Here is a 17138-nt window from a genome sequence, read left to right on the forward strand (position 1 = left end):
CAGGGCCAAGCATGGACCCAGGTAAGGATCCTGGCCTTGTCTGACCGGCAGAAGCAGCAGGTGCATCTAGGCCACAAGTTAATTGTTTGGCTTAATTATTCAGCCCAGCAAAAGGAAGAGGGCACACTCCTGCTCTTCAGCCTCGTGAGAAAGCATTTCTCAATCCCGAGCAGTTTCTCTGAACTTGAAGTAAGAGGATGGCAGCAGTCCCCTTACTACCTTCCTGATTTTTTGTCCTGCATTCACTTCTTGCCAGCTTTCCCTTTTCTCCCCACATACGTTCCCAAAACACACCTCACATGTCATCCCACTGCTGAAAAGCAATCAAGAGCTCTCCAGTGGAGCTCTGCACACGCACCTCCTCACCTACACTCCCAGTTTCATCCTCTACCCTGCCCTTCATCCCCACTCCTGCCCCGCCCCAGCCCTGCTGGGCATGCACAGCCCCACTCTGTGGGTCTCAAATAGGTGCAGGTGGCAGAACACACAGGGGTCTTGTGGCAGGAACACCAGGAAAGGCTTAACTGACTTTCAGTTGAATCCTTCAGCGTTATCATTTCTGCTCATCAGATACCCTCATACCGATACCACACCACACAGAAACAAAGCTCACACCACCTGGCCCAGCTTGCAGAGTGGACAGTTCTCATTCAACGACGTTCCTAGGAGGATATACTGGCAGCCTGGAAAGGTGACTTTCGCCAATCTGGCCACTCAGCAGGTGCCAGATGTGGGGCAGGGCCTTCATTTCGTGTGTCCTGTGTGGTGTCCTGAGCACAGGCCCCACACAGGCTCTGGGCTCAGAGGGGCCTCGTGCTGGTTTAATGCTGTCGCCACCTTGAAATTCTTAATTCAACAACGGGCTCTGCATTTTCATTTGTAATGGATCCTGCAAATGCGGTGCCCTGTTTGGGGAAGGGAGCTCCCTAGGCCGCCTCCAGCGGCGGTGACATCAGTCTTCCCCACAGCCTGCTCCCGAGCAGTATGCTATTTGAGAGCAAACCTTAGGCAAAATTCTGCCAAACATACAACCTTAATCAGCGAAACAGCGTGAAACATGCATGTGCTTCTCATGCTCTGTGCCAAGGCCTCCGACAGGGACCTCCGGGGAAAGGTTCAGTCGGAGGAGGGCACTGTGGCCGTCTGATGGCACAGCCAGGCCACCAATGGCCAGGCCACACCGGCGCTCCAAACCATGTGCTTCCAACAGTGCACAGAGTGCACAGGGCACTCAAGAAGCATCTGGCGAATTGCCACTGAATGACATGGGGGAAGGGGAAGCAGGTAGAGCCCTTCTCTTCGCAGACTGTTCTTAGGGAACACATGGCCGAGTCCAGGGGCTGTCGGGACTGGCTCCTGCCGGCTCCGTGCGCGTCTCTGCTCACTTCCGCCATCAGTGACATCAAGTTGGGAGCAGGGTGGGCGTGTTCGCACCCCGGAAATCTACAAACGCTAACACCAGGGCTTCATCTGAGGGGCCACCGGGAGCCAGCTCTTAAACCCTGGCCAGCACACCGGCTCCAAGGATGTGGGAAGATTCCAGACCTCTATGAAAGGAATGAAGACACACCCCACCTTACTCTTTTCTCTTGTCACCCACATTTAGTTACGTCACTTTGAGGTTAAAGAGCGTATTTAGAAGGATCAAATAAATACTGCATGATATGGTCTTGATACTATGAGACAATGGCAGACTCTTATGCATAGCTGTTGGCGTACACTAAGCTGTGACAGTTCCAGGGACCTACATAAAGCAAAGTCCCCAAGAAGACACACAGGTGTGCTATGTAATAAGACTGTGATAACGACAAATTGTAGGGACCTTTCTTGTCTTTCGCCGTCAACACTTTTTAGTTTCTCACACGGGACTTCAACGCAAGATGACACAGAGGGGGCGCTCACCACCGGCACCCATCTGTCATTAAGGAACAGCCCCCCCCCCAGCACGCGACACTCAGCGCTCCGTGGCTCAGCCCAGGGAGGCACACTACCAGGCTGGGAGGGGGGAGGAAGACTCGCCCTGCCCGGCTATACTTAGTCATCTTAAACACCCCTGGCAGAGCCTTCCTCTTGGCTGCTCTTCTCATCTTGCACAGATTCTAAAGCACGGAAAAATTCTCTTTTATAACACTTGGATTCGAGCCCATTCTTCCAGATACCAGAAGCTTTGAAACCTTTGGTTACAATATGTTCAGTGGAAGCAGAAATCAATACAACGGCTCCCATGCTGGATCCGTGACCTAAACGTGTCTTTAGAAATATGCTTTCCCTCTCACTGCAGCATGGGTGTGGCTAACCCTGTTTCGGGGTCACTGGGAGAGGGTCTCTAGAAATCCATCCAAAAACGCACCAAAAGGCTCACCAGACCTCTGCCACCGACTGAGGAAGCACAGATTCACAAAGTGGTAAGGAGTCGATGTGGGGGAGATTCGGAACTCTGCTCTCTGACTGCATGGTGTTCCTATATTTCTGGACCTGTTCAAGGGACTAGCAGTTCCGGCTAAGACCTTCCCATCCTGGGAGAGGCCGCACAGTGCCGCAGGGCAGAAGCAATGACTCCTGGCAGGCGTCCAGGCTGGGCTGCCCGCTGGAGGAGCAGCTGAAGTGCAGAAGGTGGGGGATGAAGTGCAGCCTGAGGGGGTGTCCAGCTAGTTGCTCAGGGTCACTGGCAGCCTTCAGTGTGGCCACAGCTGGAGCAGGCGGCCCAGCTGGAAGGCAGGATGCTTGTTTGCCCATGTTGCCCACCCAGGGTGGGGAGCCAGAGAAGAGAGGGCTGTACAAATGGATATAACGGAAACCAGGCTTAACGGGTGGGGCGGGTCCCTGAACAGAGGCCTCGAGAACCATCTGCTAAGTATCATCTGCTAAGCCCTGGGAGAGGCTGTTTCCTCCGGGCCAGTGTGGCCCACTCTGAAAGAGCAATATGCCGCCCAACTGCAGGAGGAAAAGCTGCATTGGTATGGGTGGGCAGAGCCAAGAAAAACAGAAGTGATACTATGCCCCAGAAGGGACATGAGAGGAAGACCAAGAAGACCTAGGTTCTGGAACTTGCTCCCATTGAGTAGCTTGTAACTTGGGCAAAGGACTCAGCCCCTCTGGGACGTGTGCCATCACCTCTAAGGTGGGATGACATGTGCCCAAGTCCATACGGGGTTGTGTAAAGTTGGTATCTAATAAGCCTAGAGATGTTTCCCACTGCCCAACTACAGTTTATTACTCTTACTCTTTAGAAGGAAAAAATCTTGCAGAAACATTGATTAGATTCACATCTAATTTCAGAAAGTAAAGCAAGAAGCAGGAACACTAAAATCCGTGAAAGCTCAAAGTATGTCCAACCTATAAGCATTCTGTTCTGGCCAGAATACAGATATCACTTTTTAAGAAAACCTGAAATCTGATGTGTTTCACTCGGCACTACACACCTTGAGTGGGCCTTGAGTTGGCCGCCGTGCAGACTAATAGAAAGTGTAGACTAAACACCTGACTTGGCAAAGGCCACCCCTTGGTGAGAGGTGAGGAGGACGCAATGGCAAGCTTGGAGGAACTTCTAAGCAAGACCTCCCTGAACCCGACAGAGCAGAGCCTGGCAGGCAGGGCTCCCTGGAACCGCTGGGTCTGGGCCAACACACAGGTTTTGCAAGTTCAAGTTCAGAGAGAAGGCTGATGCTGGTAGGTCCATGGATAAAGCCTGCAGAGATGCACAGAGATTACCTGAGAAAAGTACCATTGGAAACAGAGCTTCCTTTTGGCCTTGGGAGGGCATCTGGAGGGGATGCAAAATGGAGGGCAGGGCTGGGAGAGCAGTGGAGAGAGCAGGCCAGAGCACTCGGGGCCAGTGGCTGCAGCTGGCCTGCAGGCTGGGAGATGGGCAGGGACGGAGGATGTATGTGCAGCCTGGCCCTGTCCATGAATGAGAAAAGAATCCTGGCACACCCAGATTACGTGCCAACTGGAGGAAAGGCTGCCGAGGGCCTCTGGGCAGGGCCTCCTCCCCGGGGGGAGAGGCCCCTGGCCCTGTACGGACCTGGCATCTTCCTTCTGCTCTGTGGAAAGGTGATTACATCTGAGCAACGGCAGGCAGAGGGCCAGGCCAGACCGTGGGAGAGAGAGAAGGAAGCCGGGGAAGAGAACACTGAACCCAGGCGGAGGGAGCATGTTCCCTTCTCCCTCCCCCACCCTGGGAAGGCGTGGTGGGCAGCAGAGGAGCTGTCTGTACGCCCTCCCTTTCAATCTCCTACTCTGAATTTATTCTTCACCTCATTTCACATGACAGGAACATGAGGTCATTTCTTTCTCTTACTCATCACATTAGCAAACAGAGCTATTGCCAACTCACAAAGCTCCTTTGCTTGGGGTCAGTGGGCCAAACGGGCTCCAGCCCTGCTTCGTCCCCAAGGTATCCTCACAGCCTGGCAGCATCCCCCTCCCCCCAGCCAGCCACTCCCATGGGAACGCAGGGGTTCAGTGGGCCTTGGAGACCCAGCACAGAGCCACAGTGGGTTTAGGTCCTGCTAAACTGTAGGACCGTGGTCACCACTTGCCATATCTGTGCCTCAGTTTCCTAGTTTATCCCAGAGCTTGTGAGGGTCACATGAGGTCAAGGGGCTAGTGCAGGGCCTCATCTTCAACCTCTCAAAAGACTTACTGAGCATCTAATACATATCAGGCTCTGTCCTCAGAGCTGGGTGATCCCCAGCCCAGCCCACAGAGGGGCGCATCCCATGGGGTGAAAGGCAATAAAAAAAGCTGTGGCCACTGCCGTAACACCGAGGACAATCGTGGGGAAGGCGGGGGACAGGACGCAGGCCCAGGAGGCACACACACTGCTCGGCCGCACATGAGCTGTGCCACTGGGAGTGAACCGCCTCCCTGCGCTTCGAGTTTCCCGTCTCTGAACAGGGAGAGAATGTCGTCTACCTGACTGCGGGTGACCATTTCAGGAAGTAGTTTAGGTAAATGTCGCCATGTTGGGTATAAGGTAAAGTTAGGTAACAGCTTTAAATAATGACGACAATTGTAATACTTAATAGTGTGGTAAGTAGCACGGGGTGAGATATGGGTAGAGGGGGCTTAACAGAAGCAGCCAATCGGGCCAGAGGCTGGCGGGGGGGGCTGCAGTCGGGGGCAGACATGACACCTGAACTCAGACCAGAGGAGCACCACCTGTGAGATGAACCCTCACGGCGAGGTTTGCCTGTGGCTGTTAAGAGAAGACGCAACACTGCCTACCCAGCTCCTACTTCATACTGTTGGGAATGTCCTCCTCCCCCCCACCCCCCGCTGCTACAGGGACCTAAAGAGCCAGGCCACTGCAGGCCTGGAGCAGACAGAGGCTCCAGCGAGTCCCAGGTGGCAGCAGCACCAGCCAGGGTGACGGTTCCGGAGGCAGGGCCACACGCCTGGCAAGTGGCAGGGCCAGGTTCCTGTGGCCTTAACAGGAGGCCCGCGGGGGGCCCAGGAGCCCTGCCACGGTGGAAATGGAGGCCCCTGTGGGACGGGCAGGCAGAAGAGGATGCGCCCCACCCGCCCCATGTGTGGCTGCTGACAAGTCAGAGGCTCTTTTGTACGTAACTGCACCCTAATTGCATCCCAATTGCATACGGTCTTCACTGCAGCAATGGCACACGTGTTCAGTACAGTGTTCCCATCTCAGTGTTTTTCAAAACTACTCAAGAGACAAGGTACCTCCCCGTCTCCAAAACAAAAGGGCTCAGGTGCACACAATCTGCTTTCTACAGTTTTCCTAATCAATCCTGTCTGAGAGCAGTAAGGCTAGGGAGTGACCCCTGTAATTAAATCAAGCCTTGGCCCTGTCACTGGTGTTTCCCAGGTTGCTCCTTAGGTCTGACACTTTGGCTTTCCAGGAAAGCTCCTGTCAATTTTTGAATTACTGACCTGAATCACAGTCCTGACTGGAGCCTTCGTAATGGCCAGGCCCCACGCTGAGCAGAGCTAACAACGTACTGCCCGGAGAGGAGGGAGAGATGTTGATGTATACTTGACCGAGGCATTTGTGATTACTTCAGGGCTTTTTAAATTGACAGGCTCGGTAACAAATTTTGATTACTAAACCTAAAGGCATATCACTAAATAACTTGGACAGTCTCTCCAGATTTTTCAAGTGAGCGAAACTTCCATTTCCACACCAAATCGATTTGCAGACTTACCAAGGTCGATAAGAATCGCGTGCTGCTGGGAGGTGAGCTGCTTTAAGAGTTCTTTGTATGGTGTGTCCTTTGGCTGCTGTTTACTGGGAAACTGGTGTTTAAGGTGGTATTGCTCTGCTAGGAACTTCCAGATTTCACCCCGGTGATGACGTGGTACACCTTCGGGGTGGAGGTGGGGAGGGGGGAGGAGAAAATACAGAGAAAGACTTTATGCACAGGATACAACTTAATAATAAAAATGAGCTGTATTTTATTCCATTGATCTGAATTCTTGCTCCATTATGAACTAGCAGCACAGGAAGCCACCAAAACTGTGTCCTATTTCCTTCCTTCCTCCACAATCTCCCTTTTCCCCTTCACTTTCCTTCCACCTTTCAAATACATACTCTGTTCAACCTGCCAGGCATAAACTGTGAGTGATATGAGCCCCGATGCTGTGCCAGTTCACAGTTTCCTAGGGAGGGAAGACCAAGCATGTAACCCTACAATGCAGAATGTCATTTCATAAAAGGAATATAATCAAAGGGAGTTAAGATGAAGGAAATAAAGATTTCACAGAATCACTTGTGCGAGGACTTACGAGTAGGGGAAAGGAAAAGAGACAAGTCAGAGGAAGGGACCTGTGAGTGTCCTGTCGTCGTGGTCACCGGGCACACGTGGGGAGGGAGCAGGGGACAGTCAAACTGGAAGGGTTTTATTGGAGGCAAAACTGAGAGCAAGAAACCTGCACTTCATTTGGTAGTTCTGGAGAACCACAGGACGTTTCTGAGCTGGGACAGAGTAGCCTAATCAAAGCCGAGATTCTAAGCTATTGATTAGACGACTTTCTGCAAGGGTGGGCTGGAGGAGGGGCCAGAGGCTGCACGGGGCGTCCTCTGCGCACCCCTGCCAGGGTGAGCATTCAGTGGACACCTGGAAACATGAGAAATTCTCCAAGAGGCTTTGCCCAGTGATTCAGATGTGACCGATCAGAACACTCAAAGTGATTAAAAATGTCTGCAACTAAGAAAAATTCTCTTAAAGTCAATGATGTCATTTAGGGCAAACATTAGAAAACTGGTGGTCTTCAGAATTCAAAATTCTTTGGTTCATTATTCAGTTGTCACTAGGCCCCCACGGAGAAATGGGGAGAGAAGGAAGTCTGCAGAATGAGACGTCAAATCTTTCTCATCTCTGAAGGGAGTTCTCTTGAGAGGAAAGGAACCCCTGGAGAAAGATTACTCTTTCCCCACCCAGAAGAGGGGGTGACTTCCCCGGCTGGCCAGGGCCTCCCAGGGAGGTGGCCTTTCTAAGTTTCCCACCCGACACCACGGGGAGAGGTTTCCACTCTGGCAAGAGGGCAGCAGCCACAGCAGCCGCTGCTGTCTCCTGAGAGGTCACTGTGTTGTCCCCATCCTGAGCACTTCACGTGATCCTCACAACCTGCTAAAGGAACCACTACCCTCCTGGTGGAGACAAGGACACAGAGGCCAGCGAGAAGAGGCCCCCTGCCTGAGATCGCCCAGCTAGTCAGTGGCAGCCGCAGTGTGGGAGTGACATTTTCTAGCGATGTCCTCCCTGTCACAATGGTCAGACATGCGCCTGCTCACCCAGGTACTGGAGAGAAATATTTTATGTTCCTACCAGCAATTAATAATAAAATAACCATTTGCAGATTTGAACCAGATAGCAGTCAGTGTATTACTCGGCCCACAGGAACTATTTTGAAATAATCACTCACAGCCATCTCTTGGGAATACCTAAGGTGTGCTAGGTAATTTGGTTTTTCCCTTACACATACCAACTGTAAAAAGAGAAAAAAGCCCGTGGGAGAAACACAGGGCCACACTTAACTGTGACCACATCCCACACCTTCTCTGAACACACAGCTCAGTGTTAATCTGATGGCCCGTGTGGCGGGTTGAACGGTGGCTTCCAAAGAGACACGTCTACGTCCTAGTCCCCAGAACGAGTGGACGTGAACTCATTTGGGAAGAGGGTCTTCATAGCGACAATCCAGATTTTGAAATGAGACCACCGCCCGGATTACCCAGGTGGGCCTCCTATCCAACACAGCGTCTCTGCACGAGGCACAGAGAGGAGACCAGCAGTGGCGGCCGTGGGACTGTGGACGCAGGGACTGGAGGGTGCGGCTCCAAGTCCAGGTGCCAGCAGCCACCAGAAGCTGGAAGGGGCCAAGGGCAGCCCTGCCGACCCCTTGACTTCAGGCCTCCGGGATGCGAGACAATAATCTGTTGTTTCAGCCGCCCATTTTGTGATCATCTGTTGGCAGCAACAGGAAACTACCAAGCCCTGGGCCTCCCGATAGCCTTTTACTGCTTCTCTCGTTCTCTACTATTTCTGCCGAGATACATCTTCGGTGCCTGTGTGTACAAATACGCACAGGCTAGCCTTTAAGAACACTTCAAACCATATTAGAAATAAATTTGGCCTGGAAACCAGTCAGCATGGTAAGTGACTTATAGTGGGGCTTTTCACAAAATATTTTTTTCAAACCGGGAAATTTTCCCAAGTTACGAGATGAACAATTTCCTCCTATTACTAACTAAATCACTCACACCAAGCTTATCAGACCTTCACCTTTTGGGAGGAAGAAAACACTGGCTGTGTCACCGGGCAGCACCACGTACGCCGCTAATTCAGAGAAAGCTCAGACGGTGATTTAAACGCAAAGGGTCATGCAAATCGGAGCCAGGGCTTTTGCTAAGAATGACCTGGAATCCCCATCCCGGTTCTGCCTGCACGCCCAGCCCGAGACAGAATTCTGGCACAGTCGACCCAGGACCTGTAGGCACCCACCACCCAAGCATTAATACCTTTTAAGTTTTATGACTTTAAAAGTAATACATGCTTGCTATTTAAATAAAATATGTCTGAAAGAGCAAAAGGTATAAAGAAGAAAGTGAAAAGCTACCCATAGCTAGAGTAAATATAGAATTCGCCATCCAAAACAGGAAGCTGCTGGAAGCAATGGAAAGGGAGGATACTAGCTGTTTTACTGGAACAAGCGGCAAACCAGGGCGAGGCCAGGCCGACCAGATGTCCGTCATCCTGCTCACCACGCAGATGTCCGCAAGCACCCAGGACACACACACAGGCACGCAACTGTACGTGTGAGCCCATGCTGGCCTTTTCTCTTTCATTTAGCAACTCATCTTCTGCATCAATACAAACCTACTGTGTCATTGTCAAGGAATACGACGTGGGTGTGGTCACATGGTCGGGAATTTGGGTTCTGTTTTATTTCTTGGCTACTAATGCCACAAGAAGCATCTTCCCCACTGCAGACCATTTTTGGCTGATGGGTATCCAGGCTGGGTTTCTGTATGTGGCACTGCTGGGCCAAAGGTAAGGGGGGTTGCATCTGGCCCCTCCTTCCAACTGCTCAGGTCTCCTCTGCGTAACCCCACTCCTAGAAAAGCACACCCAGTTTATAAAGAGCTACTTGACATCTTTTAATCATTAAGCAAATGAGATCATACAAATAGACCATTAAATAAATCATTCAAACCCAAACTAAGCTTTGGAATATTTAAAACTCCACAGAACTATTCTTCCTTCTCCCAAGCTGACATCCTAATCCTGCTACTGTGATTCAGTTTTGACTTGGAAAGTTTATAAATCCCTTTATTTCCACCAACGAGAGGTGTCTTACCCATAAAGGGACTGTCTTTTCTTTTAAGGGCTTGGAAGTGACTTGGCCTAGACCTGAAGGTCAAAGGTGTGGGTAGCTCTGATTTGATCTCATTTTTTATTCTGAGCTACAGGACGAGCTATGGCCTTTTGTTTGGAGTCATTAAATCCTATGTGTTGAAACCAGCTGAGTAACTGACAAAGCCCTTTTACTGTTGAAGACACAGAGTTCCTGCCATAGAAAGTGAGGTGGCACTGTCGGGAATACATGAGGAAATTCTGGGTCAGCCTTAGTTCCCCTCAGTGTACAAACTGTTCAACTGTCTCTCCTAACATCACTACACAGGGTCTGGATACTGAGAGTATTTCTGGTGGTCCCCCTCATAAAATGTATGATGAAAACCACTATTTCCAGGAGTCAGGTTTCTAAGAAAGTCAAACATCTGGAACAGCTATCACAGACCCAGGTGACTTACCTTTTGTAGAAGCAAAGCTGTCTTATGTAGTCAACAGTAAAGAGGGAAAGAATAAACTCATTCTTTTCTCTGCTTCCTCCTTTTTCAAAACAGCTACTGAGGGCTGCGTGGTGCAGTGGTAAGCCTCCAGCTACGACTATGGCCGCAAAGAATGTGAGACCTGCAAGGGAGCTCTGAGGTTCTCTCCCTGGTCCATGCCTCTCATTCTAGCAGCCGGGAGGCCAGAACCCAGAGAGGTGGGGGCACCTGCCAAAGATCACCCAGGGAGTTTTCACCACCTCCCACATTTCTGGTCTCAGAGAACAGTACTGCTGAGGTGCGGTTCAACCACGGGCAACACCAGACAGTGCCTAGAACCAGGGTGAGACCAGCTCTGTGGTCACCACTCAACTGCTCTCAGTCCACATTTCCCGGTCCCTAGAGAGGGGAACGTCACCTAACAATGACCGAGTGTTACGAAAGGTGATGCTGTCAGAACCCAGAGGGGCTCGACAAGGCCTACTCGACTGGGGAAGAACAAGACTATTCTGCCCAATCACTCTCTTAGGGAGGAGCGACACATGTGTAGCTTCTTCCACTGAGCGGCTAACAAAGTCAGAAGAAAACCGTAAGAGTTATATATGCACCACCCTTCTTCTAAACACTTGGTTATTCACGGCTACACTGGCCAGCACTCAGAGGCACTGGGATGCGATCCGACTTCGTGCTTCCACTCTGGCCAGCACCCTCACACACATTTTAACGGAAACGGCTGTTTCACTCGAACGCTAATGGGCACTGCAGTTAAGGTCTAAAATGGTGCTTCTCCAACTACCTGTGATGGATGACCAGTTTTTTCTTTAAAAATTTTCCAGTCCACAGCAAACTGATACCTTTATACCATATAGTAAAAAATGAATTAGTAGGAAAATAAAATGAGAAAACAAAACCTGACAAAATGAAAGTCCACATTTTTTTTTATTAGGATCTGTCAAATGGCTGTAAAAGTTTCTAAATGCTTGGTCTCAAGTTCTGTACTTATCGTGAGCCAGTAACGGTTTGGATTCATACACGGTCAGCAGACGACACTAAAAACAGCAGCAAAACCGCCCCCTCCTCAGGGCCTTTGGGTGGAGCAGACACAGGCAGGGTGCTCCCTGAGGCCACCACTGTCCTCACCCGCATCTCACAGAGGCGGGAAGTGGGGCTCAGAGAGGTTAAGTCGCCTGCCTGAGATCACACTGCAGATTGGGAGGGCTGGGGTCTGAAGCTGGGGTGACCTGTCTCTAGTCTGTGCCCAATACTCTACGCTGCCCCCTGGGGGTGCTCAGAGAGAGGCCGCACGACTGGCTCTCAGGTCACCATTGAACTCAGAGACCCAGTCACCCAGTCTGCAGGCAACTAAGTCCTGGGTTTTCCTCTGTCTTCTTCCTGTTTACTGGTTTTCTGGGCCTTGTAACTGATTTGCTTAAAAGGAAGCATGAAAGGTAATGAAAGTCACATCAATTCACTAAAATATCTGGAAACAGATTAATGAGAAATAGGAGAGAGACGCCCACTAAAATTGCATTTAAATTTTTTTTTTAAATTTCATACATCTCCCCAACTGTCAGTGAGGGGTGAGGTTTGCAGACTAATTCCCAGTAAGGCTTACCTTGCCCAACAGCTGAATGCATTTTTTCCATGTCAAACTTAATTTTTGATCTCCCTGGAGTGCTGAGCATCTTTTCCCACACGGTCGTTACTTCTTTAAGACAAGGAGTGATTTCCTCATAAGCAAGCTTCAGGCGCTTGTTCAGCAAGTCATTTTCAGAAGCTGGAACAGACCATTCAAGAGCACATGAGTGAACACTACGGCTACCTGTCTTCCATTTCACGACGTGGCTCTCCAAGGGTTTTTTTTCTTATTTAGGGCCAAACCCCCTCCAGGGAGCTTCTGCCAATAGTTGTGTTTCTGCTTCCTGGAGCTGAATAGATAAATCTATACTTTTCATATGACATGTCCTCATGTACACAGAGGTGGCTACAATTTCCCACCAACCCTATTCAGTCTAAAGCTGTATGGAGAAGAATTATACCTATATTACCAAACTGGAGTCCGGGCGGGGGTGGGTGGGGGGAGCGCAATACAGAATTTTAAATGAACAATTCTAGTAAATTAAAACTGACCACCTCATTTCCACCCAAAATCACTAAATCCAATTTAGACAAAGTGGCAACACTGTCAGCCCCCAAACCCACCTCACATCACATTTGCGATCTAGACCGTGAGTTCATTAGGAGAGCCAGGAGGACATACAGCTACGTATAGGCCAAGACACAGACTGCTGCAGAGCTGCGAAACTTGACTTCTTCACAGTAACGACAAGTAGTATACCTCTTAAGTACATTATGTTTAGTGACATTCAACCTGAACGTCACCCAGAGGCACCAGAGGCTCAGGAGCTGCGCCACAGCCCCAGAGCAGGAAGCAGAGCAGACCTGACCTGCGACTCTTGGCCTCATCGTGCTGCAGAGTTTGCTGTCATAACTCACACTTTTTTTTTTTCTGGGATTAGGCAGAGATCAGTTAAGGATCTTATGTGTTTTCTAGAATCCAGGGGAGCTCTCCGAGCCAGAATTTTCTTTGTGTGAAAGATTTTCAGTACAAATTCGATCTCTTTAACAGGTAGAGTGCCATTTGGATGTTTTCGTTGTTCTCATTCCCGTTCCTGGTAAAATGCATCTCTCAAGACGTTTGTCCATTTCACCTAACTATCGGGTTGGCCAAAGACTTCATTTATTTTTCTCCATACAATGGCTTTAGTTGGTGTCTTTAATGTCACTCCAAACCATTTTGTTAGATGGTATTGTGACAGCTGTCATATCAGCACGCATTTTTAAAATAATCTTGTCAAAATGGGTGCATTTTATGTAGTCATTTTAATATTGAAGATGACAGAAAATATGCAACATTTTTGGCATATTATGCTTTATTATTTCAAGAAAGGTAAAAACGCAACTGAAATGCAAAAACAAAGATTCTCGCAGTCTGTGGAGAAGGTGCTGTGATGGACTGAAGGTGTCAGAAGTGGTTTGTGAAGGTTCCTGGTACCACTGACATGTCGGCCAAACAAAGCTTTGCTGTGGGTGGGGCTGCCCTGCGCGTGGGAAGATGACTGGCAGCACCCCTGTCCTCTATCTACTGGAAGCCAATAGCAGGAGATGGCTGACATACTCAACATATCCCAACAGAGGTACTGGTAAGAATGAAAAATGTGTCTTTTATTTTACAGAAAAAATGTAACCGACTTTTTGTCCAACCCAATAGTTACGTTTATCGGCATAAAGTTGTCCTGCGTCCTACAGACACTGGTAAGTCACAGTGGACACATGTCAGAAGTCGGTTCTGCCCCATTCCCTGCAAATACACACCCTCTCCCACGCCAACCCCATTCTATTCCGAAGGAGACCAAGGCTGACCAACGTCTTTCCTTTGCCCAGAGCCACAGAAGTAAGAAGTGCTGGTGGTAGAATGTGAAGCCCTCAGGTTTAGCTCACTAAAGCTAAAACAGGCCCACTAAGCTTTTTTTCTCTTTTTTATCACAATGCTTCTGAACCCCAGTTCCTATTGCTTTTAAAATGAGAATTAGGACTTCCGGTCAAGATGGTGGCATAGGTAAACATGACTTGCCCCCTTGCACCACCACATCAAAATTACAGCTAAAATATAGAACCACCATTACTCCGAACAGACAGAAACTGAGCTGAACAGAAGTCTGGCAACTACAGAATTAAAGAAACCACATCCGTCCAGACTGGTAGGAGGAGCCTAGATGCAGAATGGGCTCGTCCCACATCCACCTGCAGTAGATAAAAATTCTGGAGGGCTATCTCAGCAGCAAGAAGTACCAGTCCCACTCCAGGCCCCCCAGCCCAGGGTTCCAGTGCCAGGAAGATAACTCCTTAGAACTTCTGGCTGTAAAAATCTGTGGGGATTGAGTAGGTGAAAGAAACTTCTGGGGTCCCAAGCAGTTCCTCTTAACCCACAGATGGACTTACTCAGACTTACTCCCTCTGAGCCCCAGCACAGGGTAGTAGCCTGAGAGGCACCAGTGGCATACGGAGAGGAACGGAAGTGTCTGGCATCAAGGTGAGAACTGGGGAACACCTTTCTCTCAGACAGAATGGTGAGCAGAGGCCACTGACCTTTTTTCCAAGCCCTCCCCCTACAAAGCCACCTAGCTGACAGGGGTGCCATATGAGTCAGACAATGAAGAAGGTACAAAACGTTGTTTTACAAAGTAAGTGCTGATAATATAAAATATTGTCTTTTTCCAAGTTAGAAATTGAGCAAATGCTAACTCAGTTAATCTGGCTAATGGTACCCTGGTGGTAAGACCTTATTCATCTGATGCATGGATTCTGTACTTAAGTGACCCAATTACTGCCTTTAAATACAAATACATACCAAAAAAAAAGGGCACTAAGAAGGCCTGCAGAGATTCCCGGTCCAGCCTCTCACTTCGTGGACACAATAACTAAAGTTCATAGCAATTCAGGGACGCGACAAGGCTACCGACTCGCTGGTGGGTGCTAGTGACTACAGGCCTAGGAGGGCTCCCCCTGTCGTTTGTGATTTCTCATCTCCTATCTTTATTCTTCTCCTGCTAACTTTGAAGAATACACTATCAAGGTCCTGTTAAACAACTCCCTACATCTGTGGAGTGCAAATTTTCCAAAACTGGCCACCCTACATTCATTTGGGCTGTGAGGAAACACAATAGATGCCACCCGAGTTGAAGGGCCCCTGTGGCAAGTCGGGCACAGGACGAGACTTGCTGACGCCGGCAGCACAGGGTCTCAGGGCCGGCGCACAGTTCCCTGGCAGTGAACTCTGCTGTCAGCATGTCGGGCTGCACTGAGAGCCCAGCAAGCAAGGCGAGAAACCTGCTCTGGAGTCAACACAACAGAACTATGTGGCCAGAAGACTCAGCTGCAAAGGCTTGATCCTTGCATTCTGCTGTTGGCCCAGGCAACATCCTGCTGTCCGATAACCCGATGACGCCTCAAATTGGCGGCCTCCGAAATGCTGTCAACTAAGGCGGATGGGGCGGGCCTGTGACAAATGTCAAGGAGCCAAGGTGAGAACATTAGATACAAGACCGAACTGTTTATTACAGTAAATAAGGGTCTAAATCCCAGTTCTGTGAGCTTCTAGGGCTGGAAGAAACCAGGCCTGCGTGAGATCAGATTTTGTAACTTTGCAAAAGAGTCATCTAAAAACTTATCATTTAACATGGGTGTATGAGCTAACTTGGACTTTAGATTAATATTCAGGTCTCATTTACGTCCTTTGTGTAGGGCGGGTGGTGGCTGCCCACCCCAATCCTGTGCCGTTAGCAACTGTGCCCACAGATAAAACAGTCTGCCAACTGCCAGCACCTCTCCAAAGCTTGGACAGGGAGGGCTAAGGGGTGGAAGCCTCAGTAATTCAATGAGCCCAGGCTTATAGACAGTTTAGAAAAACTTACATCCATTATTTCTTTTTTACACTGTAGTATTTTTTATAGTCAGGGAACAACCTCTTCAAAAATACCTTGAATTACAATTCAATTAAAATTCCAAATTCGACACATCATTATGCAGATATAACACCTGTAACATTTTAATCTTAAACAAGAAATGCTGAACTATGAGAGGCAGTCCAAAAAAGCAATAATGTACCGACCAAAAACTGTGCTTGTATTGAATCATGTCTTGCATTAGGTGGCTTGTGTCTTCATTTACAATAGAGGGAAAACGGCCTTGCAGAGGGGCACGACGGAGGACTGCTGGCTCGGCAGCAGAGAGGGGGTGCATTTTAGTTCCAACGTCACTGAAAAAATGAGCTGTTTCACTAGGGCATTACAATTCAGCTTCCAAATGTCTACAACGAGTGAGGCAGATTTCAATGACGTGGTCATTGTAACAAATATTTAATCCACATATGCAAGAGCCAGGAACTCGACTTAACTGTAGAGAGAACCTCCTCGTGCATGTTTTTTTCAATTTCTTTTCCAAAGAGCATGCCAGTTGGCCTGAACCCATGATCAATTTCAAGAGTCACTCCCAGTTGCAATTTAACTTTCCTTTTTTAAAGCGATTGAAAAAAGGCAATAAAATGACTGTCTCTCTAGCACTTAGTACACTCCCTTGTTAGTTCTTATCAAATTTTGCTTCTGTATTTCATGACAAAATTCTGGGCCCCCATCCCACCCAACACAGCTTACTAAACATTTTGAGGTGGCTCATGACCAGGCTCTTACTGAGGATTATTTCTCAGCAATACAGGTCCTGTGCACACCAATATAATGCTTGCTAAATTATATTCAGCAAGTGTACTGTGCTTCCATCACAAAGGTAAACATGCGTTGAACTTTGCAGAGCTAAGGAGAGAAATGAGTCCCAGCAGTGAAAACGAACGCCCACACTGCCAGATGAAGCCGGAGGCAGCGGAGAGACTCTGGGAGGGGCTGGTGAAAGTATACAAGGCAAGGTGTCCCAGGTCACCTTAAGAAATGTCCCAGTTCATTCAAGTCTGGCAAGTGGCCATTCACATAGCTTTACAACAGCCTCGCTTTTGTGATATCCTGATCTCATCAATTATAGTCACAACTCTTCCCAACATCCCTAAGAGGCCAGCCAGCGCCATCCCCATTTCGCAGGTGAGCCCTGATTTTCCGTGGCTGCCATGTGCACAACTGACCAGGATAAGCACTAAAGCTTATGACCTATGGGATAAACACGACTGCCTTCTTGCTTTTGACAAAAATCCCAGCCAACATACACGTGAAGGCGAGTGTGTGCTCCAAAGCTGTCACTTAGCTGACGACACTCAGCGGTGCCATCACTATCAAACCTG

General features: G+C 49.1%; 1 protein-coding gene across 3 annotated transcripts in view; it reads right to left on the reverse strand.

Annotated features, from left to right (window-relative positions):
• The window catches only part of TBC1D1 (TBC1 domain family member 1), a 207603-nt gene that overhangs the window by 22404 nt on the left and 168061 nt on the right, over nt 1-17138 (reverse strand). For all 3 annotated transcript variants that reach the window (XM_037064349.1, XM_037064350.1, XM_037064351.1), the window contains 2 exons: nt 11910-12071; nt 6168-6326 (listed from right to left, as the gene is read on the reverse strand). In XM_037064349.1, the coding sequence (XP_036920244.1) occupies nt 6168-6326; nt 11910-12071 (321 nt within the window). The remainder of the gene's footprint in view (nt 1-6167; nt 6327-11909; nt 12072-17138) is intronic.

The sequence above is a fragment of the Sturnira hondurensis genome, unplaced genomic scaffold (assembly GCF_014824575.4).
Source record: "Sturnira hondurensis isolate 20B ecotype Veracruz unplaced genomic scaffold, ASM1482457v3 Scaffold0015056, whole genome shotgun sequence".
NCBI lineage: Eukaryota > Metazoa > Chordata > Mammalia > Chiroptera > Phyllostomidae > Sturnira > Sturnira hondurensis.